The sequence below is a fragment of the Trichinella spiralis genome (genome assembly GCF_000181795.1).
Source record: "Trichinella spiralis strain ISS 195 chromosome Unknown Scfld9, whole genome shotgun sequence".
NCBI classification, from domain to species: Eukaryota; Metazoa; Nematoda; class Enoplea; order Trichinellida; family Trichinellidae; genus Trichinella; species Trichinella spiralis.
In genome coordinates, this window is record NW_003526948.1 from 3,654,582 (window position 1) to 3,671,244 (window position 16,663).

Genomic DNA, 16,663 nt, shown 5'->3' on the forward strand with positions numbered 1-16,663 from the left:
CACATTTTACGAATAAATTAATTTCAAAATTTTACATATAACTAACTAACTAGGCGTAGAAATAAAATTAAAAATTATATTTGACACTTATTCACAAAAAAACTCAAATTTATCCTTTCCCATTTCTTGTCAATATTGCACTTTGTACTATTATTATTACACTAATGCTTTAGGCAAATAATTTCCCCCTAATTGTTTACCACCTTTGATGGTGAATGACGATGAGATTGGAAATGCTGACAATGGGATGGATGGTTGTTGAAAAAATTTCCCATGAATGCCAGCCCAAAGTTTCGGGACAGTGACGTGAAATAGAATGAAAATAGGATTCGCCGACAACTATTCATTCGACTATATTGACTTTTGTTGAAAAAAAGATAATAAACAACCAGACGCTGACGATGCACTTGAGAAGCAACAACAGCATGACGCAATGGAGGCGGCCCCCTCCATTGGAGGGGTTCTGAAAAGTACTTGACCGATCGACTAGCAATCGCAGTCAGCTGCCGTTTTTCATTTTTCCACTGGATGTTTTAGCAAAAATTGCTCACTTTACGCTCAGGATTAGAATTTTGCAAACTTAAACGAAACATCCCATGTCTACTGTATATGGAATGTTTTTTATTCTTTGGCAAAAGGGTAAATTAAAATATGCGCAAGTACATACAGTATAGCGTTGGAAAAAATTTCTCTGTAGTGCAGTAATTAAAATGAAAATTCTTTCCGTTTTATGCGAAAAGTTTTTGTGTTTGGACAATTGCAATATTTGACCATAATTTGTAAATAAATTTATTAATTATTCATGCAGTGAACTTTTCGTTCTTTCAGTTCAATGTGCTTTTGTGTTCATCTTGTTTGATCATTCGTATGCATTATCCGAGTGGAAGAGGAAGTGCCGAAAAATTCGCCGTTTGTGTGTTCGTCAGTCACCAATTTTTTTTCTTTGATTATGAAGAATGCGAAATAATGAATAATATTGATCAGAAGTGCACTGAATTATTTTAACAATACTTTTGGGCATGATGAATTTCTCTTATCAATAAGTATGGCGAATAAATTCGATTCTATTCGATGACGCAGATAAAATGTTGCGCAAGTACAACAACGTAAATCGCGCGCTATTTATTGTTGGCCACTTGTCAGATGTTGTGAATTTCGTGCATAACGCAAAGCTTGTCTTTGTCATTGTCACCCATCGAGACGTGCTTGCTAGTTGTTCAGCTGAACACAGCATTTGAATCAAACTATCACATGCAATGCGAACAATTTTCCCTTTTCATCATCATCATCCCACTAGCTGTGCTTCTGTTGCAAGCGAACAGCTATTCAATTCACCTGACGTTGTAGAACTTTAAAATCAAATTTGTACAAATAATACACTTCAAAAAACAGAACAACATTATTAAATTGAACACTTGAACGATAAGTAAAAATGAGCAAAACGATCAATTTGTCAGATAAATTTTGTTCATGTTGCTTTGTTATTATGTCGAAAGTTTTATTTGATTTTAATGCTAACTTTAACAACGCATTATTATCGAACAATTGACAATTTTTTCAGGCAAAATAATGCTTAATTTTAATTAAACTTTTCAAAATTACTCTTACTGTAGATGCATTTTATGCAAATTTTGATATCTGTTTAATTAGTCTATCAAATGCAAATGCAAAGATTGCCATTTATCAATCAATCATATGTAATGAGATCTCTTTGATCAATTTCATCAGTTCAAATATTATACTTTGACAAAATATCATCTTCTTTTCATATATATTGTTTGGCTTCAATGAAAACAACGCTTTCCATGGAATTACTTCTCAATTTGTTCGTACAGTTCTCCTAATTGTCAGGTAAGACAGTGTAAATTTCTGTTGAACTCTTTACTTCAATTTGTTGATCAAAAATATATTACCAGTAGAATTTGAATATAATTTTAATTTTTTCTTCCTCTTCAAACATTGCACTTCAAACGCTCAACACAATATCAGCTCTTTCGGCAATGGCAATTTTAATTTTCGAATATTCCATTCGCACATTATAAATTTTTCATTCGTTATAAATATACAACATTGTGTAAATACTATACGAATATGTGAAACAGTAAACAGCAAATGTTTGTCAGTTGTATTAATTTTTGGTACTTCATTCAGAAAATAATTTTTCCACAAAATTTGAGTTTTTGAAAATAGCAGTTTTTCTAAAACATTATTTCCATACTTGTAAATACGTAATTGCGTGCTCTTTTCACTGCCTGTATCGTGTAAAGCATTTGTTAGCAAATTATTAGCAGTAATTTCTGCCGTTTGTTTATTGTGTGTTGTCTACAATTTTGTATGGGGTCTCACTGAGCCGGCGGAAGCAGAACATTATTCACATCAGTCAGTCTACAATGCGAAAGCATCGACCATGAGCGATGATGAACAGCAGCATTGTAAATGATTGTACGTCCTTGGAGTTGTTACGCTTATTTGCAGAAACAAGCATTTGGCTAGGTTTATTGTAATTTTTCAGTAGGTCCGGTTTTGATCTGAACTGTAATTTCCAATTTTGTCTTAATTATTAATGCCAGAGAAAGTATCATTTGAAATATGTAATTAACTGTATTTTTCTCATGATGATTTATATTTAAAATCCATCAGCTGAAAACTGTTATTTAAAAGGGATGATTTAAAATTTCAACGGCACGTGGAGAGTGAAACAAACAAACTTATTCAAAATCAGTCAGCTTTGATGAAATAAATCTGAATGACAATTAAATTATCCGAATTTATTTGAATCTCACTGAGCGCCTTGAAATTGTACATTAATTTTTGTCCGCAGTTACTTTGGCAATTCATAAAATAAGATTTTGAAAATTTATTGTTAGAGTGAATTAGTACTGTGTAAGACCCAAAATTTTGCATTCCATTTTAAGATTTTGTAATCTGGACATTTTTATTTATTTATTCGGCTCATATTTTGTACGTTCAGATTTTAACGGACAGTATTCAAGCACTGTCATCATCAACAAGTTTTTATATGCTAAAATGGCTTTCATTTTGAATTTTTTCTGTTTTGTGTCATACTGTAAAGTGAATGCAAGTTTTTTTATCAAAAATTGTTCCTTACATCTAGGTGGATGATATGCGTACTGCAGTTGTAGATGCTGTAATGAGAAATGTTGCTTATTTAGCAAAACGACTGTAGAATAATTCTATAATTATTTGTTTTTAATTTTCAGAAGCGTTTCTTTTACCAGTGTAATATGTCAAGGTTTTTGTTGAATGTTTTGCAAATTGTTACACGAATGATAATACTGCAATAGGGCATACTTTGTGCAGAATTATTAAATGGTCCATTTCAAACAAGTTACAGGAAATTTCAGTTATATTTAGTTCAGATGGGTAAATTGGATAACAAACAGACTGAAGAATAATTTATTTTCATAACAAAAAAATCAAGTAGATGAATTTGAAGGTTTCAGTAATGTGAACAGAGAATGCAACGTGTTCAGCGGTAATACTCGGGTATAAAGCCGGGCTGCTTTTACCACCAAACCATATTTCTCCATATTGGACTATCAAAGGCACGCTGTTTTAGAATTTTTCCATGAACTGATGATGCTGGTAGTTTTACCGCTTTCTTTTACTTTTGTTACGCTGAATTACTGTTGTTACTTGTCCAAACAGTTAAAAAAAGCATGCATAGTGTTGTTTTCTGCTGATTAAATTGATCAGGCACTTTTGGCATAATGCAAGCTCTCATTCCTTGCCGTCGAGTTCTCAGCCGCCGCTGTTGTTTCAGCTTGATAAACAGTTTGAAAATTGTTGAAAGAAGTCAAATTGATCAGACTGTGATTGGGTTTCAAATTTGCATTTGCATCTTTGAACGATGGTATGCTTTGTTGGGAGTGAACTGGCAAAAGTGACAGCATTGTCGTTGCCGTTTCAGCTCTACCATTTATATCTGCTACAACCGGGATTGGCTTGTTGTCCACGTTTTCAGAAATATTCACAGTAGAGCCAGCTTCAGAAGAGTTTGTTAATTTCGGTTGCAGTGCGAGACGTTTTGCTAGCGACATGTGCTCCATGGCCATTCTTGTCAGATAGGTGACTCTTGTTGAAGTTATCATGCTTTCCAATTCCATTCGAAAGTCTTTGCCAAAGGAATAATATACAATGAAATTTATCGAGGAATGTACAATAGCTGAAAATTAAGTTGTCATTCATTAATCGAACTACTTGCCAAACTATTTAACATAATTATGAGTGATGCTAATTTTGCTGTACAAACATTCAACAAATGTTAATTTATACTGAAAATGTATACAACTTGTTGAATTTTTAAGCTGAAACGTCAAAACTGAGCTATAACAAAGAACAGACAACTGTAAAATTAATACATAAAAGCAAATTATTGTTCTACGTGTTGAAGGCAGGGAAAATTAATTTTTCTTCTTTCTATATTCAGTGCTTACTTTTTAGTAGCTTCAATTTGACATGCTTTACATATTTTCATCTGAATTGTAAAACTTCTTGTCAGATTTTACATTTAACCTTCTTAATGTTACCCGCCCTACACAAGTTTTGCATTTTTCCCGTAAGTTCCGATAGCAAATAAATTTCTTTCGATGTTCACTGACGTTTTGCTGATAGTTTTCCGGAAGCCATTTACGAAACAGACTTGCTGAAAAACGATAATCTTTCATCCTTTCCCCTACTTAAAATGAGATTAAAGTTGCTTTTATTAAATTAACATACGTATTAATTTATTTTTTTGGTTCTGTTGTTAAGTTCATTGCGCAGGAAGAAACGGATTAGCTATAATTCATGTGGACGATGATGCTTAAAGAAGCATGGCGTGAACAAAAAAAACTTCGATGAAACAGTTGGAAGATATTGCAAGTCAGAAGGGTGATACATAAAAATATTTTGAAAATACTTACAAAGCGAAGAACTTTAAACTATATATATGTGCAGTTGCGTGAACTGTAATGAAGCTGTATGTCAGGGTGAATTTCAAATTAATATAGCGTCCATATTTTGAAATTTGCAAGTTACATTGAATGTTACTGTATCGTAAAAATTTAATCTATTTCTAAATTTTAAATCTTAAACAAAACACAATATACAAAGCTCAGTTTCATAGGCAGTAGAACTTGTCGTTGAACAAAAGAGAAATTTGTTCTTGTAGAATAAAAAAGAGAATAAATGTTAATGCTTGTATTTTTTTCATCTTAAACTTTAGTTGTAGTTTAGTTTTTCTCTGCTCAATTCAAAATAGTTCATAATGCTTGTGTTCGAATTCGATTTGCTGATTTTTTTGCAAAATTGCTAGGATTGCTTTTTCTACATAAAACATTTTCAATGTAATTGCTGTTATATATGTGCTGATTATAAAGTCATAAGTAAAGAATTTTTTAAATGTTTTTAAATGTATGGCTTGTTTGAAATATGTTCAGAGTTGAAATTGCAAGAACTTCAATCATTGTGCACACGTACATTTGATCAAACAATCTTAAGCTAAATAATTAATTAAGCGATACATAGTTCTTATATTTCAAATGAACAATTGCACAGTGCGAGCTTTTGCTAATAATTAAAATAAATAAATGTATCATGTTGCAGTTCTAAATCATGCTCATTAGTACAGAGATAAATAAATATACTTTGGATGATATTTTTGTTTGAAAATGATTTAAGCAGTTGTGTGCAATGGTGCAATATATTATTGCAGGAATTTGAGTGATTTCAGTAAAGTAGGAAGGAAAACAAATTTGAAATGTTCACACATTTTGTTCAGAGAAAGTGATTTGTGCCGCTAAAGGTGATAATTAAATGGCATAATTTGAAACTTTTTATTTTTAGATTAATTAAGTGTTTTCTAAATTAAGAACTGCGCGCTAATTGTGACAAAAAATACTTAATGAGTATTGCTTGTGAAAAACATGTGAAATTGACAAAGTGTGTATCGATAGCAAGGAGGCAGGCACATTTTCACACTGAAGAAAAAAGAAACATCAGGGTTATATCATATAGTTGCAATATTCAATTAAATAAAAGCATACTTTGATATGTTTCTGTACATTTTAACATTTTTCACATAAATAGCACAATAAATGATCTGATTTTTACGTTACAGTATCATAATAATAATAATAAAGTGGAATTGAAGAATAAATAATTGAAATGTTGGAAATTTTTATTTCAAACTTCACTTATAAAAGCTCTATATAGCTTTATTTTTTAAATTGAAATTCAAATTTAAATGAAAAGCATTTTTGAAATTTAAGCAAAAATAACTTTCTTTTGATGCTGCATTAAAGTTTGTGCTTGAGGTCAGAGAATGATGATGCGATTGCATTTATGCCAAGAGCTCACAAAAAGGCACTTGCCCATAGCCGATATGCCTACCACCTCCTACGCGCGAGGTGAAAGTGTTATTGTGAAAATGCTGCTTGACAGGCGAAATGTATTAGCTTGCTCTTATAAAAAGAGTGCTTGTTTGAAAATTTAATTTCCGCTTTTTTTCGTACGAAATGAAGCAAATGTTGCAAAGGCACAATTAATCGATCGACTTCAACAATGAAGGGAAAGTTAGTTGAACTGAAGTTATAAGCCTCCAGGCGCAACTGTCGTTTTCAGACACATTTTTGATACTCATATTAATGCTGGTTAAATTGAATGCTCGCTACCAGTGCAGCGAAATTAAGCAAATCAAAGGAAACACATCAGGATTTCGTTGCTGCATTCATTGCCTGAGGAGCCTTTTTCTAAATAAGCTACTCTCTCTCTTTCTCTCTCCTCTGCGCTTCTCCAATATTGAAAGTTTGCTTTTAGATAAATTAATAATATCATCACGTTCAGTGCGCGCGCGCGCACACACACACACACACACACACACACACACACACACACAAGCATATGCTACTAGATATTCATGTGCCATTTTGTTGTCGTTGAGGACGAAACTAGCCAATTGGCTTGAACAAAAACCGGGGATTCTTTTGAAATAGAATTGAATAAGAAAAAATTAATAAAAATAAATATGAATATATATTTTTTCTTTGTTTGATCGAATAGAATTGATCGGTTGCTTTTGATTTTCTGCACATTATACTTTGATCCTATTTTGCTTCGAACATTCTTGAAGCCACACTCCATCATTGCTTGCGGTTATTAGAAATTTCCACATTTTCAATTATTGGAATAAAAGTTATGTTAAATTTTGCGTCAGTGTTGCAAAGCACTCTCAGCAATCAGAATATCGAACGCACTGAGAGCAAGCGGGCGCTGATTAGAAAGATTTCCTGCCCAACTAACCCATGGGAAACAACTAACTGGACGGCAGATCTCGTGTGTTGCGTTTGTCACAATTTTAAGCACTGGTCATTATCGGTCACTGTGTTCCTTGTTGACGAATGGCAAATTGGAAAAATACTGCTCAATCAATCATTCAGGAGGCGACTTGCCGCGCGATCGATCAAAATATTGTCCGACTTGCGTTTGTTCGGCTTATCTCCATTACCAGTTAGCTAGCTAGGAGGTCGAAAGGGCTAGAGCCTTAAAACACCTTGAAAACAAGATTTTCAAAAGCTCGCTGCTTGGTCCCCGAGGAAATTTCTCCGCCAATAATGCAATGTTCAACGACTGCCCTTGTCGAACAATGGCTCTTGCAAATTGGCCGGCTACTCTGTTGACGTAGATTAGAGGGAAATGCGTTTCATTTTATGTCCATTTATTACTTCAACAACTTAATCGATGATGATGATGATGATGATTACTGTTTAATGCCCATATCAAGTATTCTATGGAAAGCCTAAACATCTTTTTAAAAAAGGAAAATAAACTGAAAAAAAGAAAACAGTTCTAATATGAACAGTTGAGAAAGCGATCTTCACATCTTTGCTCAATGAACTTTGAAACATATTATTGCAATAGCCTAAGATTATTGTTTTTTAATTTTTACTGTTTTTTGTGTTTGAGGAGAGTCTAGCAATTAAATGATTAAAAATTTAATAATAATAATAATAATAATAATAAATAATTTTCTTATATAATCCAGATAACATCTGCAAGTGAAATTTTGCTTTGCAGAATAAGCAATGTGGAAATAAGGAGGAAACTTTGGTCTAAGTGCATCATAAGTGGAGGTTGCCGATTAAAATCTGCTTATATGAAAATAAGATCAGCGAGTTTTATTTGCTATTCATAATGGCTTGTTCTATTTCTACATCCTCTTGTCCTGATTCATTGAGGCCACAAAGAACATTATCGCACGTTGAGCACTTTATACTGCGGATAGAAGTGCAGAGCAAACAAAATTTCAAATGACACTATTGCGCGTCAATTATTAATGATCATACATGGTGTTGTTTATAGAGAGCAAGGCGTGCATATATTTAATAGATATTTTTCAGCAATTTAAAAATGCAGTAGTATTTTGCATTTATTTTATTGTAAATTATACATTCTTTTTATCTTACTGTGGATTGCAAATATCATAAAAGCTCAGTCATATAAATAAGCACAGCAAAGAAAGTACATCACTTGAATCTTGAATAAAAAAAAATAATAAAATTTAACAAATTATTATTATGAAGGTTAATAATATGTCACAGTTTTAAAAGTTGATATTGAGCAAATTTATTCAACTGATGCATTGGAATGTTCTTGAATTTCCTTTAAAAAAATGCCCTTTTAATTGTTCTGTAGAGAGAATGGAATATAAAAATCTTTTTTTGTAAAATAATTTTCTAAACAATTATCAGTTTGAAAACATCACTTATGGGACTTGGTTCCGTCCAAAAAGTAATATTGGGATTTTTTATCTGTTATTTATCTCGAAAACTTTTCATAAATACAATTGATAAAACACAGTAATAATGTACTGTTGGTGTTGTTCCGATTAATTAGCAGTGACAGTTGCTCTGATTTCGTTTTTTATGCAAACGAAATATTATAATGCCAGATAGTTAGTCAATTAGTTAGTTATTCAGTGAATTTGAATAATTGAATTTCAACAATTTTTTTAATTCTCAGATGCTTTGTTGAAAACAATAAATTACGTAGAGGGAATTACTTTGAAATGAAATGTTTAATCTTTGAAATTTAAAGATTTGTGGCGGAAATGACATACTATTTAATATAATATATTCACTGATATAATTCTAGCAGTTTTGAATAATATTTTGATGGGATTTTCAAATTTCGTGCAAAAATGATTGAACATTTTTTTTTCAAAATCCCAAGGCACTTTTTTCAATTCCACGAATTCCTCGAGAATTTGTCATGATCAGCATTTGTCACATTAATGCTTTTAAATATTTTTCGAAACGCTTGCTGTTATTTGCTCTTCGCTGACTATTGAACAACATTCACCTCATGCTTCTTGAACACTTTTTAAAAAGATGTTACCGCTTTTTCACCTTAAAGTGTTTTACATTATTGGTAGAAGTTGTTCATTTAAGAAAGAAAAAGTTTCATAATTTCTCTCTGAAGCAGAGGCAAATTTTCAACTTCTTTTTTAAACAGAATTTGTTCAACATTTTCACACTCAAAACTGAATATTTGGAATTATTATTTTCTTCGATAAGTAAAAGTCAGCACAAGTTCAGAAAAATCGACTCGTTCGTCTGTGCATTGGCACACAGTACATACATGCATGTTGACAGTTTATGAAGTGGATAGATCTCTTGAACTCTGATTGCAAACTGGCAAAAAATACTGAACAGTCTTTGACTGAAAATGTACCGTAAATGGTAGAAAGTAAGAATAGAACAAATTTTGCAAAAAACTACCAATTCATTTGATTGGATAAATGGAATTTTAGAGAAGGTGTTTTGTTGTTTAAAAGTAATGCATTCAAAATGTTCTCTACTTTGTAATCTTCAGCGAAAGGTTTTATCATGCATGCAGTGGCTAAGAGGAATGTGTACCAATTGATGAATGATATTATTTGATTTTTAATGCTTCTCTTCTACGAACGAGTAATGGCACAACCACAGTATATATATAGGATGAGAGTTCAATTATTCAAACAAACGCCGCTGTTTATCGTTAAGCAAGCCAAAGCCGAACAATGCAAATCGCTGTTGTTGTGGTTGTGGTTTGCACACAATGGTCATGTCACATTTTCTTTATACAATCAGCAGAAATATTTGAGGCGTTGAGTGAATTTCTTTTCAAATGTTCGATTTCAGATTGATTTATTTTATAATCCGTCAGTGAAATTCATTTTTAAGTTCATCTGACAGCCTATTACTGACTTGCTGTCAAAAGAGAACCTATGACGAATCGTTTGAAATTTACATCATTTCTCTTTTTGTTTTATTTTTATTTTGTCTCTCTTATTTAACAATAAACCACCAGGAGAGTGATTAGCAAAAGCAAAAAATTGAACAAAACAAATTTTAATGAAGCCGACCATGAATCGGTTGGAAATTGGCTTTTGAAAAGATAATTTTCCAAAAATGATACACAGACACTGTATTGAAGCTTGAAAGCTGCATTCAACTTTCCAGCAGTGGAGAAGTAGCGTATTGTTAAGATTTTTCTGATGTGCGCATCATTTTTCAATTGCTCGTAAAGAATTTAGCAGGCATTTATTATTTAGCTGAAGTTTATGTGAAATTTTACGTCCAACACCTTTTTCAAACGCGCACACTTATTTCTCCGCTTTCGATAATTAATTATTTACTAACTTTTGATCACTTTGATCTGATACAACGTTATGCTGTGTGTGCGTGTGTGTGCGTTGTGTTTACAAAACAAAAACAAAGAATTTAGCTTTCTGTGTGCACCGTCTAGACATGAAATTCTTATTTTTTTTAGTTTATTAGCAATCATCATCTGAAGATAAACTTGGAAAACACATTCATTCAATCATTAAATATACAAATACTTACTTATTGAAACATTTCAGTATATTCTTTATAAATTGATTTCATTGTTATAGAAACTGCATACAATCCACTCCAGTAATTCCAGTTGAATATGGAAAACAGGCATGCAACTATCTGTTTGAATCTTAATATGGATTTCAAAATGACTCGAGTCATCATTAAAGCATTACTTCAAAGTCAAAAAGCATTATAAATGAACTTTTCAATCGAAAAATCTATCAAAATGATGTACCGTGCTAAGATTATTTGTATTTGTTTTCTTTTTATTTCTTATGGCTTCAAGTTATAATTATTATTATTGCTGTTGTAGTTGCTGAAATTGAAATTGAGCGGATAAATTTATCAATATCCGTTTGTCATCAACTTTTATGTTGCACTTTTGTTATGAAAAATAGAAGAGAAACGAAGGAAGGAAAAATACGAAATTCACTTACCAAGAAAATTAACCGCTTCACGAGAAAACGTATAAAATTTTGGCCAGGTGACAACAAGCGTCGGAACACCGTAAAACGCTTCCATCAAAGTCATCACCAATCCCCATGAATTGCAGATGAGAAAATTCAACACGACGACAATAAGTATAACGGTCGCATCCCTGGACCGTTCCTTCATTTCGTTCAGATGTGCCTGACCGGCCGAAAGCCGCCGCTCACGGTGCATTTGCTTACGGGCACTGATAGCGATGGCCGTGTTGAAGATGAGCAACGTGAAGAACGGTATGAGTACTTGGACAAGCTGGGACAGCCACAACGTGTACACATACCGGTAGATCTCGTCAGAAAGAAGCGGTGTTGACACCAACGCCAGACGGCTGAAGTTGGGGCATTCGGCTCGTTCGACAATGTCGATTTCGAAAAATTTGGAAAAATTGAAAATGATCGAAAACACAACCACCGCTACAATAACAGGCGTGGTTGTACTCTGCTGGCATTTGAGCTTTCTTCGGTTCGGATGCACCACTGCCAAATATCGTTCGAAAGTAACCGACACGGTGATGTAAATGGAGCCCGTCTGGGCGGCGTTGCTCAGCGGATAGCAATACTTCACATAGCTGTACCACATCTTGTACAAAAGTACATTTTCAAAGTACTCGTAAACGTATTCAACTGAATAAAGCATGACAGCTGTGACAAGCAGGAAACAATCACATATGGCCAGTGCGTTCAGGTAAATGTTGCTCGGTGAGCGCATCTTGGGTCTTTTCAACACTAAAGCGGTGGTGATGTTGGCTATGATGCCGAAAAGCGCGATTGCGGTTCCACAAACTGAAATAAGGTAAAACTTTTCTTCTAGCCATTCGTGCTTTTCATAGTGGCAGGTGTCATTAGCTTCGGTCATCCGAATTTGCAACAGAAGGGCGTCGCCACGCCAGTGGTATGCGAGGCGAGGCGAATAGATGAGGCTGAGTTTGGCCAGAGCATCCGCTTTGTGGCACGGCCAAAATTGCGCTGTATATCGCAGAATATGCTCGTAGACAAAGCACCGACAAGTCGTCACTGGTTGTTGGGTGGCGCTTTTGGTGGGCTGTTGAAGTTGCGACTAGTGTCGCCCCCTCCAGTCAGCAGTCTATTTCACTGCTGAACTGGTTCAGTTGTTCATTCAACTCAGCTTGTAAAAATAAAACTCTCTAATGCAAATGCTTATAAAACTTCCTCTTTATCATTATTGGTTGGCATCATAGCCGATTGGATTTTTGCGCATGCACATACACAAAGACTCCATGCGCACGCACTCGTGCACTCATTCTACTACCACTTGGAACAAACTATGCCGATGCAGTCAGCTATCAATTAGCAGTGTATAAGTAACATGCTGTAATGTGAACCGCTTTTCGTTTATCTTTCAAAGCGCGACAAATGACGCCAGGCGAATTTTGCATTTGTTAATGCTCTCATAACAAGATAATTTACATGTCGGCAAAATTTCAAGCAAAGCTTGTTTACTTTTAGCTAACGTTGCGCACCGACCGCCAACCACTTCAATCCAGAACTGCTGCTGCTAATTTTCATCAAATATCCAAATATTTCCATTCTTGGAATGGAATGCTTCTGTTCACTTTTACCTTCTCTTCTGTTCAGTTATTTTCGATAACAAATCATATATCTGAGGATTTTTGTGTTTTTATCTTCTTATTTCTATTAATTTTACTTTTATCATCTACTAACATACTTGAGCACTATTCAAAATGTGCTGATTTAAATTTTCAGTGCAATCATTTCTGCAATTCGAGCAATTTCTCTGGTTGAAATGATTGTAAAAACATTTTCTTTACACTTGGATTTTTATATTTTTCATATTTTATATAAATAGAAAAGCAAATTATTTAAATTTCTACTACAATGTAATGGAACTTTATTTCGAAAGGTACTTGTTGAATGCAAAAATAATGGAATTAAAAAAAGAATAAGAAAATTTTCAAACATCTAAAATTCTAAACTTTTTCGAGACTTTTCATCTGTTTTTAAAAATGTGTCCAAATGAATTAATTGTATGCAGATTTTCAGTTTCTGTTGGCAATCATTAATAACGTTAATGACTTTTCTAAGGACAATTATGAATTCCACGAAATGATATAGAAGACTTATTGTTATTATTATTATTATTATTGCAAGCAGCGACGAACGTGCAATGAGCATATTGTAAAATGCTTCATTTAAAACTCTTTTCTTAACTTTTTTGTTTGCTTCGGTTGTACTTCAAATAAAGAGCATCATTTCATGGAGAAATTGGACAACATTAATTGCCATGCAAAGTTACGATTACATTTTATAAAAGAATTTCCTCTTATTCATTCATTCATTCATTCATTCAATTATTATTAATATACTTTAGTGAAATGGAAATTGTATAAAATTTTGAAATTCAACTAAATGCAGTTGTAAATAACAGCAAAATTGACATGTTTTGATTTGTTAAAGCAGCTGAATGTTGCATAAAGCATTTTAAGGCTTCGACAGCTACCTGATCTGCAGGTGCCATGGAAATTTTCGATCAGCACTGAGAGTGGCAAATTTCAATGGCAAATGTTCCGCAAACCAACAATCATTCACTTTTCAATAATAATATAGAACAAATTATATTCCTTCACCATATTTCTTTTATACATCAACTCCAACACTTCAGTTGAAAAAGTTGACTGACATTGCCACAGTAATTAATATTACTTATATGATTGAACATGTTGGATATTGCTGAACGAATTCATTTCAAAATTAGCATTATTTTTTTGCACTTCTTTATTTCCCTCGGCAGCCCATGGACGATATATGAAACTCTAAATGACAGATAAAAAAATAACAAAACGATATACCACTGTTGAAGTATTAACATATAGGAATTAAAAAATACGGTTGTCATGTTAGCGTACGGGTTGTTCGTGTTTCATATTCTGCTTCATAATATGATCTGACAACATTTACAACAATGCAAAACAAAGGTTAACTTTGCGTGCAAGCTCAAACAAATGGGACCACGTCAATAAGCGATACATCAGCACTGTTACATGGTAACGTTAGCAGTAACAGAGCTCCCCTCATCTCAATTAACGTGGCCAGGCTGAGCTGAGTCATGTTCAGAAAGTACGCTTTAGCATAAGCAATTTTAGCCAAACAATTTACCATTGAAAAAGATGGTTCTTTACGGAGAAAACAATTTGAATTGCAGACTGCCTATGTTAATACACAGGAAATCAACCATTTTCATGGCACTTTTGCTGCAACACCTTGGCAGATACGCCGTAAGAAGCACTATGACTACCTCTGGAAGTGTCTTTTAATCGTCACTGATCAATGTAAATCTTTTTTTGGAAGGTTTTTTTAAAAATTTCGAAAATCTAGTTTTATTTTACAGTTTTATTTTACATGAGCACAGAATGCTAAGCATAAAAAGAAAATAAAGCAGATGGAAAGAGAAACAGTAAAAGCATCTTCTATAATATGAAGTTAAATTACAATTTAAAAATAAAATCACGGAAAGATAATTAATAACTGAAGATACAGTAAGATACATTATTTAAATTGCCAAATTAATGATAAGCAGGTTACTAAGCAATACACAAAGAGAGGAATGCATAGCTATTACTCTATTACGGTGCTGTTCGATAAACGGTGGCGATGCGTAACCAAGGTGCACGTACAAGATGCTACATACAGGTGAAAATTTAATACTGAAACTTATTTTCCTGATGTTTTGCTATGAATACATGTATATTTAAGTATTTAAGCGCTGTTCAATTTGAAGATGCGTAAAACTTGAAATACTTTTAAAGGAGAATTCTCAATTATATATAGTTGAACGTTGAAGGTTTTGAACAAATCAATATGTCAATTTGCTATTTTAGGTAAACGTCTAGATTTAATTGGAGAAGAAGATAAAATTTTCAATTTACACTTGCTTATGGCATTCAATTTCATTCTCAACTTAGCAGGTCGAATATCACTAAGCGTATAGTGTTATCTATTATCCAGGACAGAAAAATACCGTTCTTATACAGAAATCGTTTTCAATTTAATTTTATTATCACTTTATATTTTTTTCTAAATTTTGCACTATGAAGACATTAGATAAATCAAAATGTTTGTATAGTTAATTATGCTTGGCATGTAGCGCAACAAGTGTGCTCAATCATTGTTTATTTTTTGTTGACATTATGTTCTAATTCATATTAGAGTAGCATATCCAACTTACGTAAGCCAGTGTTTACCGCTACGTGCGCAGTGTCTGTCTTTTATGCAAATTGAGCCGTTTGAAAATTAACTTCATATTAGCAGTGCATCAGTTAAATTGACTTTGTTGACTAACAGAAGCATCGACAGTGATGTTTGCTCGATCTATTTCTGCTTTAACTACTGAGTAAGGTGTATTATTAGATATAGAGGAATCTTATCTTTTCAAACAAAGGCGTGGTGCAGTTTGAATTTGAATTTGCATTTCAATTTGTTTGCTTTTGAGCTTATGCGTGGCCTGCATATTATTTGTTCAACGAAATGAGATATACGTTTCATACTTGTTAATCAGTAGAAATGAACTTTATGTAAATTTTCCTGAGGCTACTATTAGTTGCTCCAGAAACTCATTTCAAATGATTGTAGGCGAACGGTGTGCGGCGAATGAACAATGGCGTTTTCAATGGGATGACAGATGAAGAAGAACAATAAAAACGGCTTTGTTTTTCATTTATTATAACATTATTTCATTGAATTAATTCTTTTACATTTAGATACAGAAGAATAGAAGATAAAAGAGGACATCTCGAAGACAAGGGTAAGTTTGGTAAGTATAATTCTTTGAGTTAGGCTAATTAGTTAAAGTTCACTGAGGAGTTCTTGAGTCTGTAATTTATATAAACTCCAGCTGTAAGTTATCGAGCATTTAAATCAGATATTTGTTAATTAGAGTAACTGGATGTAGATCATGAGTATTATTTTAATGAATTTGAGTGGCTTTCCGCATTTGAACGTTTTCATGTCCCATGCCTTGTCGAGTTGAGTTTAGGGTTCATTTGCGGAAAGTGAAATGGTTGAATAATTTGTCGATCATTTCAAAGGACAATTTTTGAGCATAGTGAGTTGGTAGCACTGCTATAGTTTGAGTATTAGAATAAGTAAATGCTTGAGAATAGCAGTGCAAGGATAGGAGGAATGTGAGATAGGGTGGTGTGCAGGAGTTCGACGGGTTACACTGCACGACGCGACCCTAACCGTATCAATGATCAAAGTCCATATTTTCAAAGCTCACCTCTTCCTCTCCCGGTTGCGGTACCACAGGCTGCCGCTTGCTCG

At 33.3% G+C, this 16,663-nt stretch overlaps 5 protein-coding genes across 5 annotated transcripts; 1 reads left to right on the forward strand and 4 right to left on the reverse strand.

Annotated features, from left to right (window-relative positions):
- Positions 1-156: 156 nt before the first annotated feature.
- Positions 157-593, reverse strand: Tsp_05495 (hypothetical protein). The gene is made up of 3 exons (XM_003371791.1): positions 552-593; positions 390-524; positions 157-339 (listed from the first exon to the last, which is right to left on the reverse strand). The coding sequence occupies exons 1-3, from the start codon at positions 591-593 to the stop codon at positions 157-159; spliced, it is 360 nt and encodes a 119-aa protein (XP_003371839.1).
- A 2,346-nt stretch (positions 594-2,939) lies between these two features.
- Positions 2,940-3,551, reverse strand: Tsp_05494 (hypothetical protein). Its single transcript, XM_003371792.1, has 3 exons — positions 3,504-3,551; positions 3,313-3,405; positions 2,940-3,194 (listed from the first exon to the last, which is right to left on the reverse strand). Exons 1-3 carry the CDS (start codon positions 3,549-3,551, stop codon positions 2,940-2,942), a joined length of 396 nt encoding a protein of 131 aa, XP_003371840.1.
- Positions 3,552-3,713: 162 nt separating this feature from the next.
- Positions 3,714-4,498, reverse strand: Tsp_05493 (putative carbon-nitrogen hydrolase:NAD+ synthase). Its single transcript, XM_003371793.1, has 3 exons — positions 4,458-4,498; positions 4,274-4,347; positions 3,714-4,186 (listed from the first exon to the last, which is right to left on the reverse strand). Exons 1-3 carry the CDS (start codon positions 4,496-4,498, stop codon positions 3,714-3,716), a joined length of 588 nt encoding a protein of 195 aa, XP_003371841.1.
- A 2,699-nt stretch (positions 4,499-7,197) lies between these two features.
- On the forward strand, positions 7,198-7,518 carry Tsp_05492 (hypothetical protein). The gene has a single exon (XM_003371794.1). The coding sequence runs from the start codon at positions 7,198-7,200 to the stop codon at positions 7,516-7,518; it is 321 nt and encodes a 106-aa protein (XP_003371842.1).
- Positions 7,519-9,592: 2,074 nt separating this feature from the next.
- Positions 9,593-12,221, reverse strand: Tsp_05491 (putative FMRFamide receptor). Its single transcript, XM_003371795.1, has 2 exons — positions 11,318-12,221; positions 9,593-9,720 (listed from the first exon to the last, which is right to left on the reverse strand). Exons 1-2 carry the CDS (start codon positions 12,219-12,221, stop codon positions 9,593-9,595), a joined length of 1,032 nt encoding a protein of 343 aa, XP_003371843.1.
- Between the last annotated feature and the right edge of the window lie 4,442 nt (positions 12,222-16,663).

Bases quoted from the DNA above. Each gene is read 5' to 3' on its own strand.
- Tsp_05494 (XM_003371792.1), bottom strand. From the start codon at position 3,551: ATGGAGAAATATGGTTTGGTGGTAAAAGCAGCCCGGCTTTATACCCGA. The intron at 3,406-3,503 runs GTATTACCGCTG...ATTATTCTTCAG, and splicing joins CAGCCCGGCTTTATACCCGA to TCTGTTTGTTATCCAATTTA. The intron at 3,195-3,312 runs GTATGCCCTATT...AAATAATTATAG, and splicing joins ATTTAATAATTCTGCACAAA to AATTATTCTACAGTCGTTTT.
- Tsp_05493 (XM_003371793.1), bottom strand. From the start codon at position 4,498: ATGAAAATATGTAAAGCATGTCAAATTGAAGCTACTAAAAA. The intron at 4,348-4,457 runs GTAAGCACTGAA...TCTTTGTTATAG, and splicing joins CAAATTGAAGCTACTAAAAA to CTCAGTTTTGACGTTTCAGC. The intron at 4,187-4,273 runs GTTTGTACAGCA...CTTAATTTTCAG, and splicing joins TAAATTAACATTTGTTGAAT to CTATTGTACATTCCTCGATA.
- Tsp_05492 (XM_003371794.1), top strand. From the start codon at position 7,198: ATGTTAAATTTTGCGTCAGTGTTGCAAAGCACTCTCAGCAATCAGAAT.
- Tsp_05491 (XM_003371795.1), bottom strand. From the start codon at position 12,221: ATGACCGAAGCTAATGACACCTGCCACTATGAAAAGCACGAATGGCTA. The intron at 9,721-11,317 runs GTAAGTGAATTT...GTACATTTTCAG, and splicing joins TGAAGCGGTTAATTTTCTTG to TCAAAGACTGTTCAGTATTT.
- Tsp_05495 (XM_003371791.1), bottom strand. From the start codon at position 593: ATGTTTCGTTTAAGTTTGCAAAATTCTAATCCTGAGCGTAAA. The intron at 525-551 runs GTGAGCAATTTT...TAAAACATCCAG, and splicing joins ATTCTAATCCTGAGCGTAAA to TGGAAAAATGAAAAACGGCA. The intron at 340-389 runs GTTGTTTATTAT...TCGAATGAATAG, and splicing joins AAGTGCATCGTCAGCGTCTG to TTGTCGGCGAATCCTATTTT.